The sequence below is a fragment of the Macaca mulatta genome, chromosome 3 (genome assembly GCF_049350105.2).
Source record: "Macaca mulatta isolate MMU2019108-1 chromosome 3, T2T-MMU8v2.0, whole genome shotgun sequence".
In the NCBI taxonomy this organism is placed as follows: domain Eukaryota; kingdom Metazoa; phylum Chordata; class Mammalia; order Primates; family Cercopithecidae; genus Macaca; species Macaca mulatta.
In genome coordinates, this window is record NC_133408.1 from 178,971,227 (window position 1) to 178,986,951 (window position 15,725).

At 41.2% G+C, this 15,725-nt stretch overlaps 1 protein-coding gene across 1 annotated transcript in view; it reads left to right on the top strand.

The window, feature by feature from the left end:
• Positions 1-356: 356 nt before the first annotated feature.
• IFT56 (intraflagellar transport 56) overlaps positions 357-15,725 on the top strand; it is a 65,889-nt gene continuing 50,520 nt past the window's right edge. The window contains exons 1-5 of the mRNA XM_001106020.5: positions 357-453; positions 1,253-1,390; positions 4,773-4,865; positions 7,498-7,612; positions 10,357-10,406. Coding sequence (XP_001106020.2) covers positions 451-453; positions 1,253-1,390; positions 4,773-4,865; positions 7,498-7,612; positions 10,357-10,406 — 399 coding nt within the window. The 5' untranslated portion in view covers positions 357-450. The remainder of the gene's footprint in view (positions 454-1,252; positions 1,391-4,772; positions 4,866-7,497; positions 7,613-10,356; positions 10,407-15,725) is intronic.

Sequence of the window (15,725 nt, forward strand, 5' to 3'; positions counted from 1 at the left end):
ACTCCTTCAGCAGAAATTTTCTAAGCTTCCCGCACCAGCCAGAGACCAAGATTCTGCGGTGCACGCAGCCAAGGGTTGCTATGGAGTCCAACGCGGCCCAAAACGGAAGTGGTCCCTGAAAATTTCCTTCCCAGAAAACTTGCATTTGAAAAACAATGCCATTCCAATTCGCCTTTTCCTAAAGTAAACTCATAAATAGAGACACAACCAAACTTTCGCTCTCAGCACAGAGAACGACGCTCTCCTCCCAAGAGGAACCGCTGCTCTTCCGCGGCAGAAGCTGCACGGAACCAAGAAGCCGCGGGCGCTGGTTCTCCAACGAGCTTTTCTCCCCGACGTACCAGCCTCGCGGCGGGGTTGCCGTGGAGACAGAGCGTCCTGTGTGGATGCGGCGAAACGCTGAGGCCCGGCCTTTGCTGTCTGGAGGGGACTCACAAGACCGACGTCAAGATGGTTAGTGGCTCTGAATAGTGAGGGATTACTTTGAGTAGGTCCTGAGGCTGGCGATTCGAGGTTCCCAGCACACTTCTGTGTAAAGTCTAGGTGTGTCCGCAGAGGGTAATCCCCAGCTCTCCCTGTGTTCCCACGGGGGACAGGGATGCAACTGTAGATACCTCGATGCTTTCTTCCCTCCTGCTTCTCCATTTACCCACATCTAAACCACTCGTGGGATGGGAAGCAGAGGAAGGGAAAGCTGAGATGACAGAAGCTGTGCGAAAGCATCTCTAGCCAGTGAAGATAAAGTTGGGAGTAGCTGTCTGGTCCTTCCTAAGTATTGGGTGATGGCTCTTCTACTAGAATACCTGTTACAAAGCAAGTGTGAATAGGCTTCCCTGGGGTTCGTTGTTAAGGATTTGACTTATAACTTTTTTTTTTTTTTTTTTTTTGAGACGGAGTCTCGCTCTGTTGCCCAGGCTGGAGTGCAGTGGCGTGATCTCAGCTCACAGCAAACTCCGCCTTCAGGTTCAAGCGTTCTTCTGCCTCAGCCTCCCGAGCAGCTGGGACTACAGGCACCTGCCACCATGCCCGGCTAATTTTTGCATTTTTAGTAGAGACGTGGTGTCACCATGTTGACCAGGCTGGTCTCGAACTCCTGACCTCATGATCCGCCCGCCTTGGCCTCCCAAAGTACTGGGATTACAGGCGTGAGCCACTGTGCCCAGCCTTGACTTTTAAACTATAGAGCTGCCACTCTCAGTTTAAATCTGATAATCAGAATTGGACCATACAGCTGTCTTTGTTTCTTTTACAGATGCTTTCAAGGGCCAAACCTGCTGTAGGCAGAGGCGTACAGCCCACTGACAAAAAAAAGAAGAAAGGTAGGAAGATTCCAAAACTAGAGGAGCTACTTTCAAAAAGAGATTTCACTGGAGCTATTACCCTATTGGAGGTAATGCCCAAAGAACATTGCTTCTTAGCATGTGAATACCAGACTGTAGATGAATGATTAGGTGAGAATGCTGGTTGCTCTGCTGTTGTAATAGGTGCGTGCATTCTGGGGCTTCCTGTACAAATCCCCTGTAAATCTAGTCAGGCACAGATTCCGGATTCTAAGTTAACTATAAACCTGATAAAAAATGAACTAAAAAACTAAATTTGGCTGGGCGCAATGGCTCACACCTGTAATCCCAGCACTTCGGGAGGCCAGCAGGCGGATCATGGGGTCAAGAGATCAAGACCATCGTGGCCAACATGATGAAACCCCGTCTCTTAAAAATACTAAAATTAACTGGGCATGGTGGCACGCACCTGTCGTCCCAGCTTCTCGGGGGGCTGAGGCTGGAGAATTGCTGGAACCTGGAAGGTGGAGGTTGCAGTGAGCCAAGATCATTGCACTGCACTCCAGCCTGAGTACAAAGCAAGACTGTATCTCAAAAAACAAACAAACAAACAAAAACCTAATTTCTTGAGGGCCACTTTTGAGTATGTCTAGTTTACTAATGGTGATTACAATCTAAAAATGTGAAGGGACATTTAATACAATGTCATTTCACACATTGCTTATCCCAACCCTTGACCAATGTATGATTTTTTTCCTATTATGTGTTCTGAAATTTTGATCAAATTTAAATAATTCTAACATGTTTATGGTTGAAAATATTATAGCCCCAGAAAATATTTCAAATCTCCATGGCAGTAGTTCTCACCTTTTAATATATATTGGAATTACCTAGGGTACTTAATAAGATATTGATTCCTGGGCTCCTGCTGTAGGTCTGCAGTGGTGCTCAGGAATCTGCATTTTCAGGTGAGTAGTCTAAGTGCCTGATGGAGATGGTCCCAGGAGACTGCGCTTTGAAAAACTGCTTTGTGGGAAGCACATGTTACAGGAGGGTGAAGCGTTGCACCAAAGAATGAAGAGTTCTGACAGCATGGTCTGGTTGTGTTGTGCCACAGTCATTTCTCTTTTTTTTTTTTTTTTTTTTTTTTTTTTTGAGACGGAGTCTCGCTCTGTGCCCAGGCTAGAGTGCAGTGGCCGGATTTCAGCTCACTGCAAGCTCCGCCTCCCGGGTTCCCGCCATTCTCCTGCCTCAGCCTCCCGAGTAGCTGGGACTACAGGCGCCCACCACCACGCCCGGCTCATTTTTTGCGTTTTTAGTAGAGATGGGGTTTCACCGTGTTAGCCAGGATGGTCTCGATCTCCTGACCTCGTGATCTGCCCATCTCGGCCTCCCAAAGTGCTGGGATTACAGGCTTGAGCCACCGCGCCCGGCCTAGTCATTTCTTTTAAAATGCTACTCCATCCATATTACTCTGAATCTACTGTTAATAATTGTTATAATTAGGTTTACATGTATTTCTCCATCTTCCATGTATAGTTCACTTTCTTGTTTTTTCTCTTTTTTCTTTTTTTGAGATGGACTTTCACTCTTGTCACCCAGACTAGAGTGCAATGGTGCAATCTCAGCTCACTGCAGCCTGCACCTCCCTGGTTCAAGCAATTCTCCTGCCTCAGCCTCCTGAGTAGCTGGGATTACAGACGCCTGCCACCACACCCAGCTAATCTTTTGTATTTTTAGTAGAGATAGTGTTTCACCATGTTGGCCAGGCTTGTCTCAAACTCCTGTGCTCAGGTGATCCACCTGCCTCAGCCTCCCAAAGTGCTGGGATTACAGGCGTGAGCCACTGCGCCTGGCCTAGTTCACCTTCTTACTAAGTGCTCTGGTATTGAACATGTTGTTTAGCTTTTTAGGCATCAGCCTTCTCATCTTTGCAGTGGGGGAGTTGGCATGGAGGAACCTTCTAGTTCTGTGAATCAGTGGACTGAGTGCTATATATCTATTTCCATCAGTCTGTTTCTCTCTTTTTTCTCTAAGACAGTGACCATATTTTCCTTATTGTTTAACACCAGGTTGCCTTTATTTTATTTTATTTTTGAGACAGGGTCTCATTCTGTCACCCAGGCTGGAATGCAGTGGCATGATGGTGGCTCACTGGAGCCTCAACCTCCCAGGGCTCACACGAGTCTTCCACCTCAGCCTCCCAAGTAGCTGAGACTACAGGCATGTGCCATGATGCCTGGCTAATTTTCATTTGATTGGCTATTTGTGTGTGTGTGTAGAGATGGGGGTCTCACCATGTTGCCTAGGCTGGTCTTGAACTCCTGGGCTCAAGGGATGCTCCTGCTTCTGGCCTCCCAAAATGCTGGGACTACAGGGCCAGACTGCCTTTAAGTTGGCAGGGAGGCTCTGCTCTTTGCTTACATTCTTAGGTAGTTAGTTGGAGTACCATGCTGCATGGGAATGGAAACTGCTATGGTTTGGGGTGAGGAAGTCTCATGCGCTTTCCTGTAGCTCCAGGGAATTCAGGGAGACCTCACATGAGAATATCTCCAGAATTAAGGCACTATACTCAAATTCATAGCATTTGGTATGAGGAGGATTTCTAATGTTGTAGAGTTAGCTACAGGAGTAAATTCTTAGTCCAGACAAGAAAGTATCAAAGGGGTGTCTTCATCTTGTAATGACTGAGGCTCCTTAAGTTCTATAGTGATGCTCTGTAAATATGTGTTGGCTCACTATTTGATTTATCACCCTGTAGAGTGAAAAAAAAATCTTATCTTACCGTGGAAATTCAGAATTCTCTGTCAAGATCTCAGTCCTTTCCTCCAAAATAAGGCTTTTCTTTTGTTGGCTGAGGAATTCATAAATATTTGTTCACAATGGACATAAGTGAGGCCAAGTCTTCTGAACATCCTTAACTCTTGTAGACCTGGTAAGCTAGCCTGCTCAAGGGTAATAGAAAGATTTAATGGCTAGTCCTCAGTGAAAGGTTACAACCTATTAGTAAATATATGTGTGTGCTAATGCAATAGGACTGAAGCAGGAGGTTAAATGCAGTAGAGCACAGAGGGTGACAACATGAGCTTTGGAGTCAGGCATTTCTTTAAGTCCCTGACAGCACACATACTGGCCATGTGGCCTTGAGTTCATGGTTCAGCCTCTCTAACCTTCAGTTATTTGGCTCTAAATATTTTACATAATTCTCTTCCTTATATATCACCCAGAATTGTTAGACAACTCAAATGCTTTCTGGAGTATAATATCAGTTAATACAGAAAGCCAAATGTGAAATATTTGAAAATATAAATTTCTGTGACAATTAGAAGATACTTGTCCTGTAGGCATAGGTTTAATTAAACCTCATATTGTCATGCTTCTAATACTTAAGATTGCCTGTTGTTCGTTAGTAACCCAACATAGCATTTTTTTTTAAACAGAGAGTTTACTATTCAAATTTTCATGCTTTTTAAATACATTTTTAACCTGAAGTTCAAACGTCATGTTGGAGAAGAAGAAGAGGATACTAATTTGTGGATTGGATATTGTGCCTTTCACCTGGGTGACTACAAGAGAGCTCTGGAGGTTAGTGTAAAAAAATTTTTTTCCAAACAGAACTGTGTTTAAAATGGTATTAAACTTTATATTATAATAATACATGTTCATGGTAAAATTCAAACAATGCAGAAGGAAACAAAAAGAAGTTATCTATTTGCATTCCTCAATTATACTTGTTAATGAAGGCAACTACTGACTGTTTAAAAATTTATGGCTTCAGTAATCATCTATATGTTAATATGTTCTATTACAGTAGTTTCCCCTTGTCTATGGTTTTGCTTCCCGAGGTCAATCTGAGTTACCCGAGGTCAACCTCAGTCTAAAAATAGATGAGGACAGTATAATAAGATATTTTCAGAGAGAGAGAGAGAGAGCAAAAGAGACCACATCCTCATAACTTTTATTACCATATATTGTTATAGTTCTATTATCCATTATTGGTGTTAATCTCTTATTGTGCCTAACTTATAAATTAAACTTTATCATAGGTGTGTATGTATAGGGAAAAAACATAGTATATATAGGATTCAGTACTATCCAAGATTTCAGGCATCTACTAGGGATCTTTAAACATATCCCCTGTGGGTAAAGGAGGGCTACTGTATATGTACATGTATCTTGTGTACTTTGTACTTTTACATGCATACTAATGAGATTGTACAACATATTGGTATTAGCATTTATTAAGTAAATCTTCAGAACAGGAAAATTAAGCCATTATGATAAAAACTTTCTTTTTTTTTTTTTTTTTTTTTTTTTTTTGAGACGGAGTCTCGCTCTGTAGCCCAGGCTGGAGTGCAGTGGCCGGATCTCAGCTCACTGCAAGCTCCGCCTCCCGGGTTCACGCCATTCTCCGGCCTCAGCCTCCCGAGTAGCTGGGACTACAGGCGCTGCCACCTCGCCCGGCTATTTTTTGTATTTCTTAGTAGAGACGGGGTTTCACCGTGTTAGCCAGGATGGTCTCGATCTCCTGACCTCGTGATCCGCCCATCTCGGCCTCCCAAAGTGCTGGGATTACAGGCTTGAGCCACCGCGCCCGGCCGATAAAAACTTTCATGAGTCTTCTCTCAAGAGAATTTCGCTTTTCCTTTGCTTGGTTATTTTTAGACATAGGAACGATTATATTTATATTTCTACAAGTAGAATTGTTTTGGGGAAATTGTTTTTCTTGGTCATTGTAAATCCTACCCATCTACCTACCCATCTATAATAGTTAATCAGTGGGATTATGGATTTACTTTCTTTTTTTTTTTTTTTTTGAGACGGAGTCTTGCTCTGTCGCCCAGGCTGGAGTGCAGTGGCACGATCTCGGCTCACCGTAAGCTCTGCCTCCTGGGTTCAAGCGATTCCCCTGCTTCATACCACCACCGCCACCCCCCCCCCCCGGGGAAGCTGGGACTACAGGTGTGCGCCACCACGTCCGGCTAATTTTTTTGTGAGTTTTAGTAGAGATGGGGTTTCACCATGTTGGCCAGGATGGTCTCGATCTCCTAACCTCGTGATCTGCCTGCCTCGGTCTCCCAAAGTGCTGGGATTACAGGCGTGAGCCACCGCTCCCAGCCACATTTCCTGCATATTCTCATTCTCAAGATGTAATCTAAGCAAATTTGAAGAACCCCCGTAACTAAAATGAAAATATTCGAGGACAGGTAATGAGGAGGCGAAATGCAGAACAAAGGAACAAAGTTGGTGAAGGGAAAGGGAAGATGTGAAAAGGACAGAATAGAGGCTGGCAGTATTTGTAAAAGGCATAGGAGGATAGAAAGAACAACCCACATGTAGTAAGAAAATGAAATAAAGGCACCTGGGAAAGACTGATAAAAAGTGAGAGTATATGGAAAATGTCGTTGACAAAGTGAGTCTCAGAGAGTATTCTTGGCAGGAAAAACAAAATTTTTTTTTTTTTTTTTTTGAGACGGAGTCTCGCTCTGTCACCCAGGCTGGAGTGCTGTGGCCGGATCTCAGCTCACTGCAAGCTCCGCCTCCCGGGTTCCCGCCATTCTCCTGCCTCAGCCTCCCGAGTAGCCGGGACTACAGGCGCCCGCCACCTCGCCCGGCTAGTTTTTTTTTTTGTATTTTTTAGTAGAGACGGGGTTTCACCGTGTTAGCCAGGATGGTCTCGATCTCCTGACCTCGTGATCCGCCCGTCTCGGCCTCCCAAAGTGCTGGGATTACAGGCTTGAGCCACCGCGCCCGGCCTGAAAAACAAAACATTTTAAAAATATGAAGCCTCCCTCGATGCCAAAAAAGCCAGAAAGCAATTAGAATGAAATGAAACTTGTCGTGTATTAAAGCCATGAGATTTTAAGTTAACTGAACATGTGAATTTCTTAAAGGGTATCTTGTATGTCTTTTTTAGTTGGCAGAAATAAAATGTTTCAGTTGCTTTTTGTTTCTATTGTTTGTTCGTCCCTATCAGTATTAATTGGGGGACAAAACCCACAAGTATAAGATTATATGGACAACAGCCCTGCAGATGTAGGATTGAGCTGTAGCTTCAGCATTTAACCTTTTCAGGTATAGAATAATTGCAGAACATGTAGGATTCCCTAAATGTGAAGTTACTTAATCTCAGTATGAAATCCTATTCCATTATGGAAGAATGGCCCATCAATTGCTTTGCTGCCAAAACGAGATCACTGCTTACTATGTATTTCAGGAATACGAAAATGCTACAAAAGAGGAAAATTGTAATTCTGAAGTCTGGGTGAACCTAGCTTGCACCTACTTCTTTCTTGGGATGTATAAACAAGCTGAAGCAGCTGGATTTAAAGGTAAAGGGGCTCTTATATCTGATATTCTTCATTCATAGTGAAGAGTCGTTTTGAAGATTTTAAAACTTAATGTATTCCTTTTTCTCTTGAGAAAAAAAAATTGATATTAGAAAGCTAAAAAAATAGCTTTAGTCCTCAAAGAATATTGGATTTGAGTAATGATGTTTAAAGAGAGTTAGTGCTACACCCCACCAGGCTACAGCCAAAAAGCAGAAGGACAAAAGAAGAAAAAGGGCCAGGTGTCTTTCTTAGGCCCTATCACAGGAGGATGGGCATGCTGTTAGTGGTAGTTAGGTATAGTTTTGTTCAGGCTCTTATGGCTGTGAACTTTATGGCTGCTTTTCCTGTTTCTTTCTTTCTTTTTTTTTTTTTTTTGAGATGGAGTCTGGCTCTGTCGCCCAGGCTGGAATGCAGTGGCCGGATCTCAGCTCACTGCAAGCTCAGCCTCCCGGGTTTACTCCATTCTCCTGCCTCAGCCTCCCGAGTAGCTGGAACTACAGGCGCCCGCCACCTCGCCCGGCTAGTTTTTTTGTATTTTTTAGTAGAGACGGGGTTTCACCATGTTAGCCAGGATGGTCTCGATCTCCTGACCTTGTGATCCACCTGTCTCGGTCTCCCAAAGTGCTGGGATTACAGGCTTGAGCCACCGCGCACGGCCCTGCTTTTCCTGTTTCTAAGTGAGAAACCCAGAAATTTCAGTTTGAAGAATCCAGAAATCATCCCTTCTGCTTTCTTACATACGATATTCATCTCAGGACAATTGTACTCAAATTTGAAAATAAGAATAAAAGGGAAGCATGGTAGAAAAAGTTAAAGATGGCTGGGCGCAGTGGCTTACGCCTGTAATCCCAGCACTTTGGGAGGCCAAGGCGGGCAGATCACCTGAGGTCAGGAGTTCGAGACCAGCCTGACCAACATGGAGAAACCCCATCTCTACTAAAAATACAAAATTAACCAGGTGTGGTGACGCATGCCTGTAATCCCAGCTACTCGGGAGGCTGAGGCAGGAGAATCGCTTGAACCCAGGAGGCAGAGGTTGCAGTGAGCCAAGATCGAGCCATTGCACTCCAGCCTGGGCAACAAGAGTGAAACTCCATCTCAAAAAAAAAAAAAAAGTTAATTAAAGGATGAACCAAATTAAGTTCAAGGAAATGCAGAGAAAGTGGGCACTGTAATGTCTGATAGGGAAGAATGTATTCGAGGTAGAATTAATTTATACATACAAAGAATTTTAGCCCAAATTCATGGCAGACATGGAACTTGAAGACTTTTTTTTTTTAAATACTTTAAGTTCTAGGGTACATGTGCAGAACGTGCAGGTTTGTTACATATGTATACATGTGCCATGTTGGTGTGCTGCACCCATTAACTCGTCATTTACATTAGGTATATCTCCTAATGCTATCCTTCGCCCTCCCTTTTTTTTTTTTAAAGACATGGTCTCACTATGTTGCCCAAGCTGGAGTACAGTGGCTATTCATAGGTGTGCACATAGCATGCTATAGCTTCAAACTCCTGGGTTCAAGCCATCCTCCAGCCCCAGCCTCCTGAGTAGCTGAGACTGCAGACAATGCCCGCCACCACGCCCAGCAAAGCCTTTCTTGATTTGTACCCAAATTATTTCATATGTACCAATGTAGTTTTTCCTAATTTAGTTATTAGGTCCTTTATGTTACTTACTTAATCTCATATTTCTAGGCTTTATCTGTGCTAAGAACAGTGTTAGACACATATAAGATGATCATGGTAGCTATCTCTATTTCCATATAATTTTTTCTTTTTTTCTTTCTTATACATTGAAGCATGACTTTTTCTGTAAAAGAGATAGAATCGGGTATCCAGAATCAGAAAGTTTTCCAAGAGTGCAAAGGAGATTTGGAACTTAAAAGCCGTTAACATTTTTGCTTGACTGCCTGTTTCAGTATGGCACATAATTATGCTAGAAAATCTGTAGAATAGAGACTGGGCTAGTATTTAGGAAAATATGGCAGTATAATTGTGGAAAAGGAGATATCAGAAGGAAATAACAAAGAATACCGGGACTAAGAGGTGAATGAGAGTGGATTCATGCACACATTGAGATGACCATGGGGGTCTTTTACCACTGTTTGGTTTGGTATATGAACACAGAGGTGGGCTGTTACTATAACCATGCATGTGGAGTGTTGTGTTGTGGATCACTGTAATAGGATCAGGTAGAACAACCAGTGGAGAAGAGAAGAATCTTAGCACATTTCTCTTCTAGTTCTTGATGCTGTTTCTGCTACTGCAGGTGGAGACCAGACTCAAACAATATGTATTCTTTTTTTTTTTTTTTTTTTTGAGATGGAGTCTCACTCTGTTGCCCAGGCTGGAGTGCAGTGGCGTGATCTCGGCTCACTGCAAGCTCCGCCTCCTGGGTTCACGCCATTCTTCTGCCTCAGCCTCCCGAGCAGCTGGGACTACAGGCGCCCCGCACCACGCCTGGCTAGTTTTTTGTATTTTTTAGTAGAGATGGGGTTTCACCGTGTTAGCCAGGATGGTCTCGATTTCCTGGCCTCATGATCCGACCGCCTCTGCCTCCCACAGTTCTGGGATTACAGGCGTGAGCCACCGCGCCCGGCCAACAGTATGTATTCCAGCAGAGATATATTAGGATCAGATAAATAAGGATTTGGGAAGATTCATCCGAGTCTCATTTCATTCCTACAAGGGACTGCTAGACTATTGAATTCTTTAATAAGCAGCTTGGATTTTTTTTTCAGCTTCAAAAAGCCGACTCCAAAACCGCCTCCTCTTCCACTTGGCTCACAAGGTATTTATGTTCTCATTTCACATTTTTTTTGTTTTAAAAATATTTTTATTTTTCTTCCTTCTTGTTACTAACACTCGTGAGAGATAATTAATTAGAAATTCTTGTTAATAGTTTTCTAGAACAAGTGGAATATAACTGTTAATTGTATAGGATATTCTCCTCTATCAATGTTTTTTACCCTCTGAATTTATTCAGAGATGTTAGGTTTTATTTCTCCTTAAGCAACAGTCATATAAGAAGTTTAGACTGGGCATGGTCGCTCACGCCTGTAATCCCAGCACTTTGGGAGGCTGAAGTGGGTGGATCACCTGAAGTCAGGAGTTCGAGACCAGCTTGGCCAACATGGTGAAACTGTGAGTCTACTAAAAATACAAAAAAAATTAGTCGGGCTTGGTGGTGCACTCCTTTAATACCAGCTACTGAGGAGTCTGAGGCAGGAGAATCAGCTGAACCCAGGAGGCAGGGGTTGCAGTGAGCCTAGATCGTGTCACTGCACTCCAGCCTGGGCAACAGAGTGAGACTCTGTCTCAGAATAAAAAAGAAGTTTAATTTGTGTCAACTATCCTATTATCTCTTAGGAAACAGACTCAGAGTCACCTTGTCCTGACTCCTAGAAATAAATATACACTTTTCAGAATTGCTGTATGGTAATGATTTTGATAATGATAAAATAATTTTTTAAATAATATTTTTTCAAATTTTAAATTTTAAATAATTGTTTAATTTATTTAAAAAATTGTTTTATAGCATTCCACCAAATGCATCATATGTGCCTTTATTTATTCACTGTTTCCTAGTTATTTGACTTTTAGATTATTTATAATTTTAAAAATTTATAAAAATGTCATTCTGAACATCCCAGAAATGGACATACCTATTGGGTATGAGCAACTTTAAAACTTTTAATTGATATTGCTAAGTTTTTTTTTTTTTTTTGAGACGGAGTCTCGCTCTGTAGCCCAGGCTGGAGTGCAGTGGCCGGATCTCAGCTCACTGCAAGCTCCGCCTCCCGGGTTCACGCCATTCTCCGGCCTCAGCCTCCCGAGTAGCTGGGACTACAGGCGCTGCCACCTCGCCTGGCTATTTTTTGTATTTCTTAGTAGGGACGGGGTTTCACCGTGTTAGCCAGGATGGTCTCGATCTCCTGACCTCGTGATCTGCCCATCTCGGCCTCCCAAAGTCCTGGGATTACAGGCTTGAGCCACCGCGCCCGGCCTTTATTGCTAAGTTGTTTTACAGAAAGTTTAATCATCCACAGGCATTATATGAAAATAATTATTTTTGGTACATTTAGAAATTCCACATCACAATTGTCACTTTGTCTCTTTCTCTTTTTAGTTTTGCTTTACATGTTTTTCAGACTGTCATTAAGTGCACACAAACTTAGAATTGCTAGTAGACTGTCTAGCAATAGTGTCTTCCTAGTAGACTGAAACATATATTATCATGAAATAGCTCTCATCTCTAAAAGATTTCTCTTTGTCATATTTGTAAGCTATACTAGCTCTTTTGGTAGCATTTGCCTATTATATCTCTCATCTATTCTTTTACTTTCTACCTTTCCATGTCCTTAAATTTAAGGTGACTCTTATAAACAGCATATAAATGAGTTTTGTGGGTTTTAAAATCCAGTTAAAATCTTTATTTTAAAAAAACCTCAGTATATAATCCATTTACTTAATGTATTTACAAATACGGTTAGCTTCGTAACTACCATTCTGTTATTAGTTCTCTGTTTGCCCAGCTGGTCCACGTGGTCTGTGTTCCTTTTTCTCTCCTTTCTTGTCTTTTTTTGGATTGATTTTTAAAACTATATATTTCTCCTCAATTGGCTTGCCAGTTATATACGTTCTTTTTTTTTTTTTTTTTTTTTTTGAGACGGAGTCTCGCTCTGTCACATTCTTAACATTATTTTAGCAGTTACCATGTGTCTTTTGCATACTAAAAAGTTTGATATTAATTAGTACTTTTACCAATTTCTAGAAAATTAAAGGACCTTAGATCATTTAAACTCATTTACTCTCCATCTTATGTACAAATTTGAAATATATTTTAAGTGTCTATATGTTTCTAATCCCATAAGACTGTTTTATTACTGTTTTATGCAGTAAATATTCATTTATACTTAGCCATATTTATCCTTTCCATTGCTCTTCATTTCTTCTTGCATGTTTGTGCTCCTATCTAAAATCATTTTCTATTTGAGGAATTTCCTTTAATATTTCCTTTAGTGGTGATGAATTCTCTCAGTTTTTGTCTAAACACATTTTTATTTGACTGTCTTTTTTAAAGCATTTTTTTTCTCAGTGTAGAGTTCTAGGTAGGTAATTATTTTTGCTTAGCATTTTGAAGATGTTGCTTTATTGCTTCCTAGGACCTTGTCTCTACTGAGACGTTAGCCATCAGTCTTATTGCTGCTCCTGTGAAGATGTTTTTTTCTGATCATGTTTAAGATGTATACGTTGGTTTTTGTTACTGGCACTTTTCCTATAATATTCCCAGATATGGTTTTCTTTGTATTACACTACATCAGGTTCATAGCGCTTGCTCGAGGTTTTTTCTTTTTTTAATTAAAAAAAAATCCTTGGTCATTATTACTTCAAATTTTGCTTCTACTCTATACTCTTCTTTCCTTTTAGGCTCCCAGTAACATGTAGGTATGTAGACCTTTAATTTGTATCACATGTAAACACTTTGTCACATTTTCTATATATTTCCTGCAGAAATTTATTTTACTAATCATCATTCTTCAGCTGTCTAATCAGCTATTCTATTTATCTATTTCATTCTTAATTTCAGTTATTGTCTTATTTTTAGAAATCACATTTTATTACTTTTTAAATTTCTAATTTCCAGTTAAAATTTCCTAATTTTTAATTTAATTTCTTAAACATATTAATAACAGTTATTTTTAAAATCCATGTCTAGTAATTCCTATAGTGTATCTCTGGACAGCTGTTTCTTGGTTTTCAGTCAAATGTTCTTATCTCCTGGTTTGCTTGGCAATATTGTGTTTAATGCTGGCTATTGTATATTAAAATATATAGAGATAATTTGAGTATCTGGATGATTTTGTCTTCTTCCAGAAAGGATTTAGAATTTACTTTTACTTCTGGCAAGCACATAGAAAAGGGGCAAATCAACTGATACCTGTCAGAGATTACAACGATTTAAAGCTGGTCTATTTCTATTTTACCTCTGTTTCTAGGGTAGCTTTCCAGGGGTCCCAACTGATAACCTGGTGGGCTCCAATCTCTATTTTTTTTTTGTCCATTAAGCCTATAAGACTTCTTGAAGCTCTGCTTAGTTTTCAGCAACTCAGTCACCAATTGAGAATTGGTAGGTACCATTAGAGAAAAATGGTACTAAATATCAGAATCACTCTTTGCACTTTTGTTCTGCTTGGGATCTTGGTATCTGAAGTCTTCACTCACTTGGTAGCTCTATGAACCCTTCACACAGATTTTTTTTTTGTTGTTGTTGTTGTTGTTGTTGTTTTTTTTTGAGATGGAGTCTGGCTCTGTCGCCCAGGCTGGAGTGCAGTGGCCGGATCTCAGCTCACTGCAAGCTCCGCCCTCCGGGTTTACGCCATTCTCCTGCCTCAGCCTCCCGAGTAGCTGGGACTACAGGCGCCCACCACCTCGCCCGGCTAGTTTTTTTGTATTTTTTAGTAGAGACGGGGTTTCACCGTGTTCGCCAGGATGGTCTCGATCTCCTGACCTCATGATCCGCCCGTCTCGGCCTCCCAAAGTGCTGGGATTACAGGCTTGAGCCACCGCGCCCGGCCTGTTGTTGTTTTTTTGAGACAAGATTTCACTCCCAGTCACCCAGGCTGGAGTGCAATGGCGCCATCTCAGCTTACTATAACCTCTGCCTCCCAGGCTCGAGCAATCCTTGTGCCTCAGCCTCCCAAGTAATTGAGATTACAAGTGTGCACCACCATGCCCAGCGAATTTTTGTAGAGACAGGGTTTCACCATGTTGCCCAGGCTGGTCTCACATACCTGAGCTCAAGTGATCTGCTCGCCTCAGCCTCTCCGAGTGCTGGGATTACAGGCGTGAGCCACTGCCCCGGCCCCTCTTACATAGATTTTTCAGTAGTTTTTAAGATTTTCTAGATGTTCTTGGTGGGAGCACTGCCTACTACAAGCTTCTCTAATATTATTTAGTAGTGAAAGTCTTTGATTGAATTTAAAGAAATATATTTTACTGTGTTTTTCTTCTGATTACAAAAATAATACATGTTTATCATAGTACTTTTAGGAAATAACAAAATACACACAAAAATCAAGATTTCCTGTAAGACTGCCACTTAAAGCTAACACTGTAATATTTTACTCTCTTTTCTTCCAGTCTATAAAAAATTTGTATTTTTATGTGTGTGTATATATATGTATATTTATATTGCCAAATTTGGATCATAGTATATATTGTTTTATAACCAGGCTTTTCACTTAAAAGTGTATCATAAACATTTTTCCATGTAACTAGATAGTCTACAGAAGACAATTCTTTACAAAATTTTTAAGCTAATAAGTCATTCTCTGTATCAGGCAGTGAGCAATCTACACATTAAGGGTCACTGTCAAAAATATATCTGTTCTGCCCCATATATAAGCAAAAGGCAACTAATATTTGCAGCAGCCATCTAACAAAATAAGCATTACAAGGTTAGAATTCTGACAATCTCAAACAACAACAATGTATGGTAACTGAAGAAAGGATGAAAAAATGTTGAGCAGGAAATTAAAAATTGAATTCACTAAGTTACATGATGAGAAGTACATTTTGATTCCCTATTGTCTACCAAGTAGAATGAGATATGAAAGAACAGATTGGCTGGGCACAGTGGCTCATGCCTGTAATCCCAGCACTTTGGGAGGCCAAGGCGGGTCGATCACAAGGTCAGGAGTTCAAGACTAGCCTGGCCAACATGGTGAAACCCCATCTGTATTAAAGATACAAAAACTTAGCCAGGCGTGGTGGCATGCACCTGTAATCCCAGGGACTTGGGAGGCTGAGGCTGGAGAATTGCTTGAACCCAGGAGGCAGAGGTTTCAGTGAGCCGAGATTGTGCCATTGTACTCCAGCCTGGGGGACAGGGCAAGAATCCATCTCAAAAAAAAAAAAAAAAAAGAAAGAAAGAAAGAACAGATTAAAAATGTTACCAGGTATTAGTAAAGAGACTAGACAGAAAATAAAAGGAAAGGGAGAAAATATAAAGAAAAGATAAGGGGAGGGGTCAAATAATATTAACTGTAACCTAAGGGCTTTCCACTGTGGTTGTCAAGCTATGCCTCCCAAGGCTATTTGCATTCTT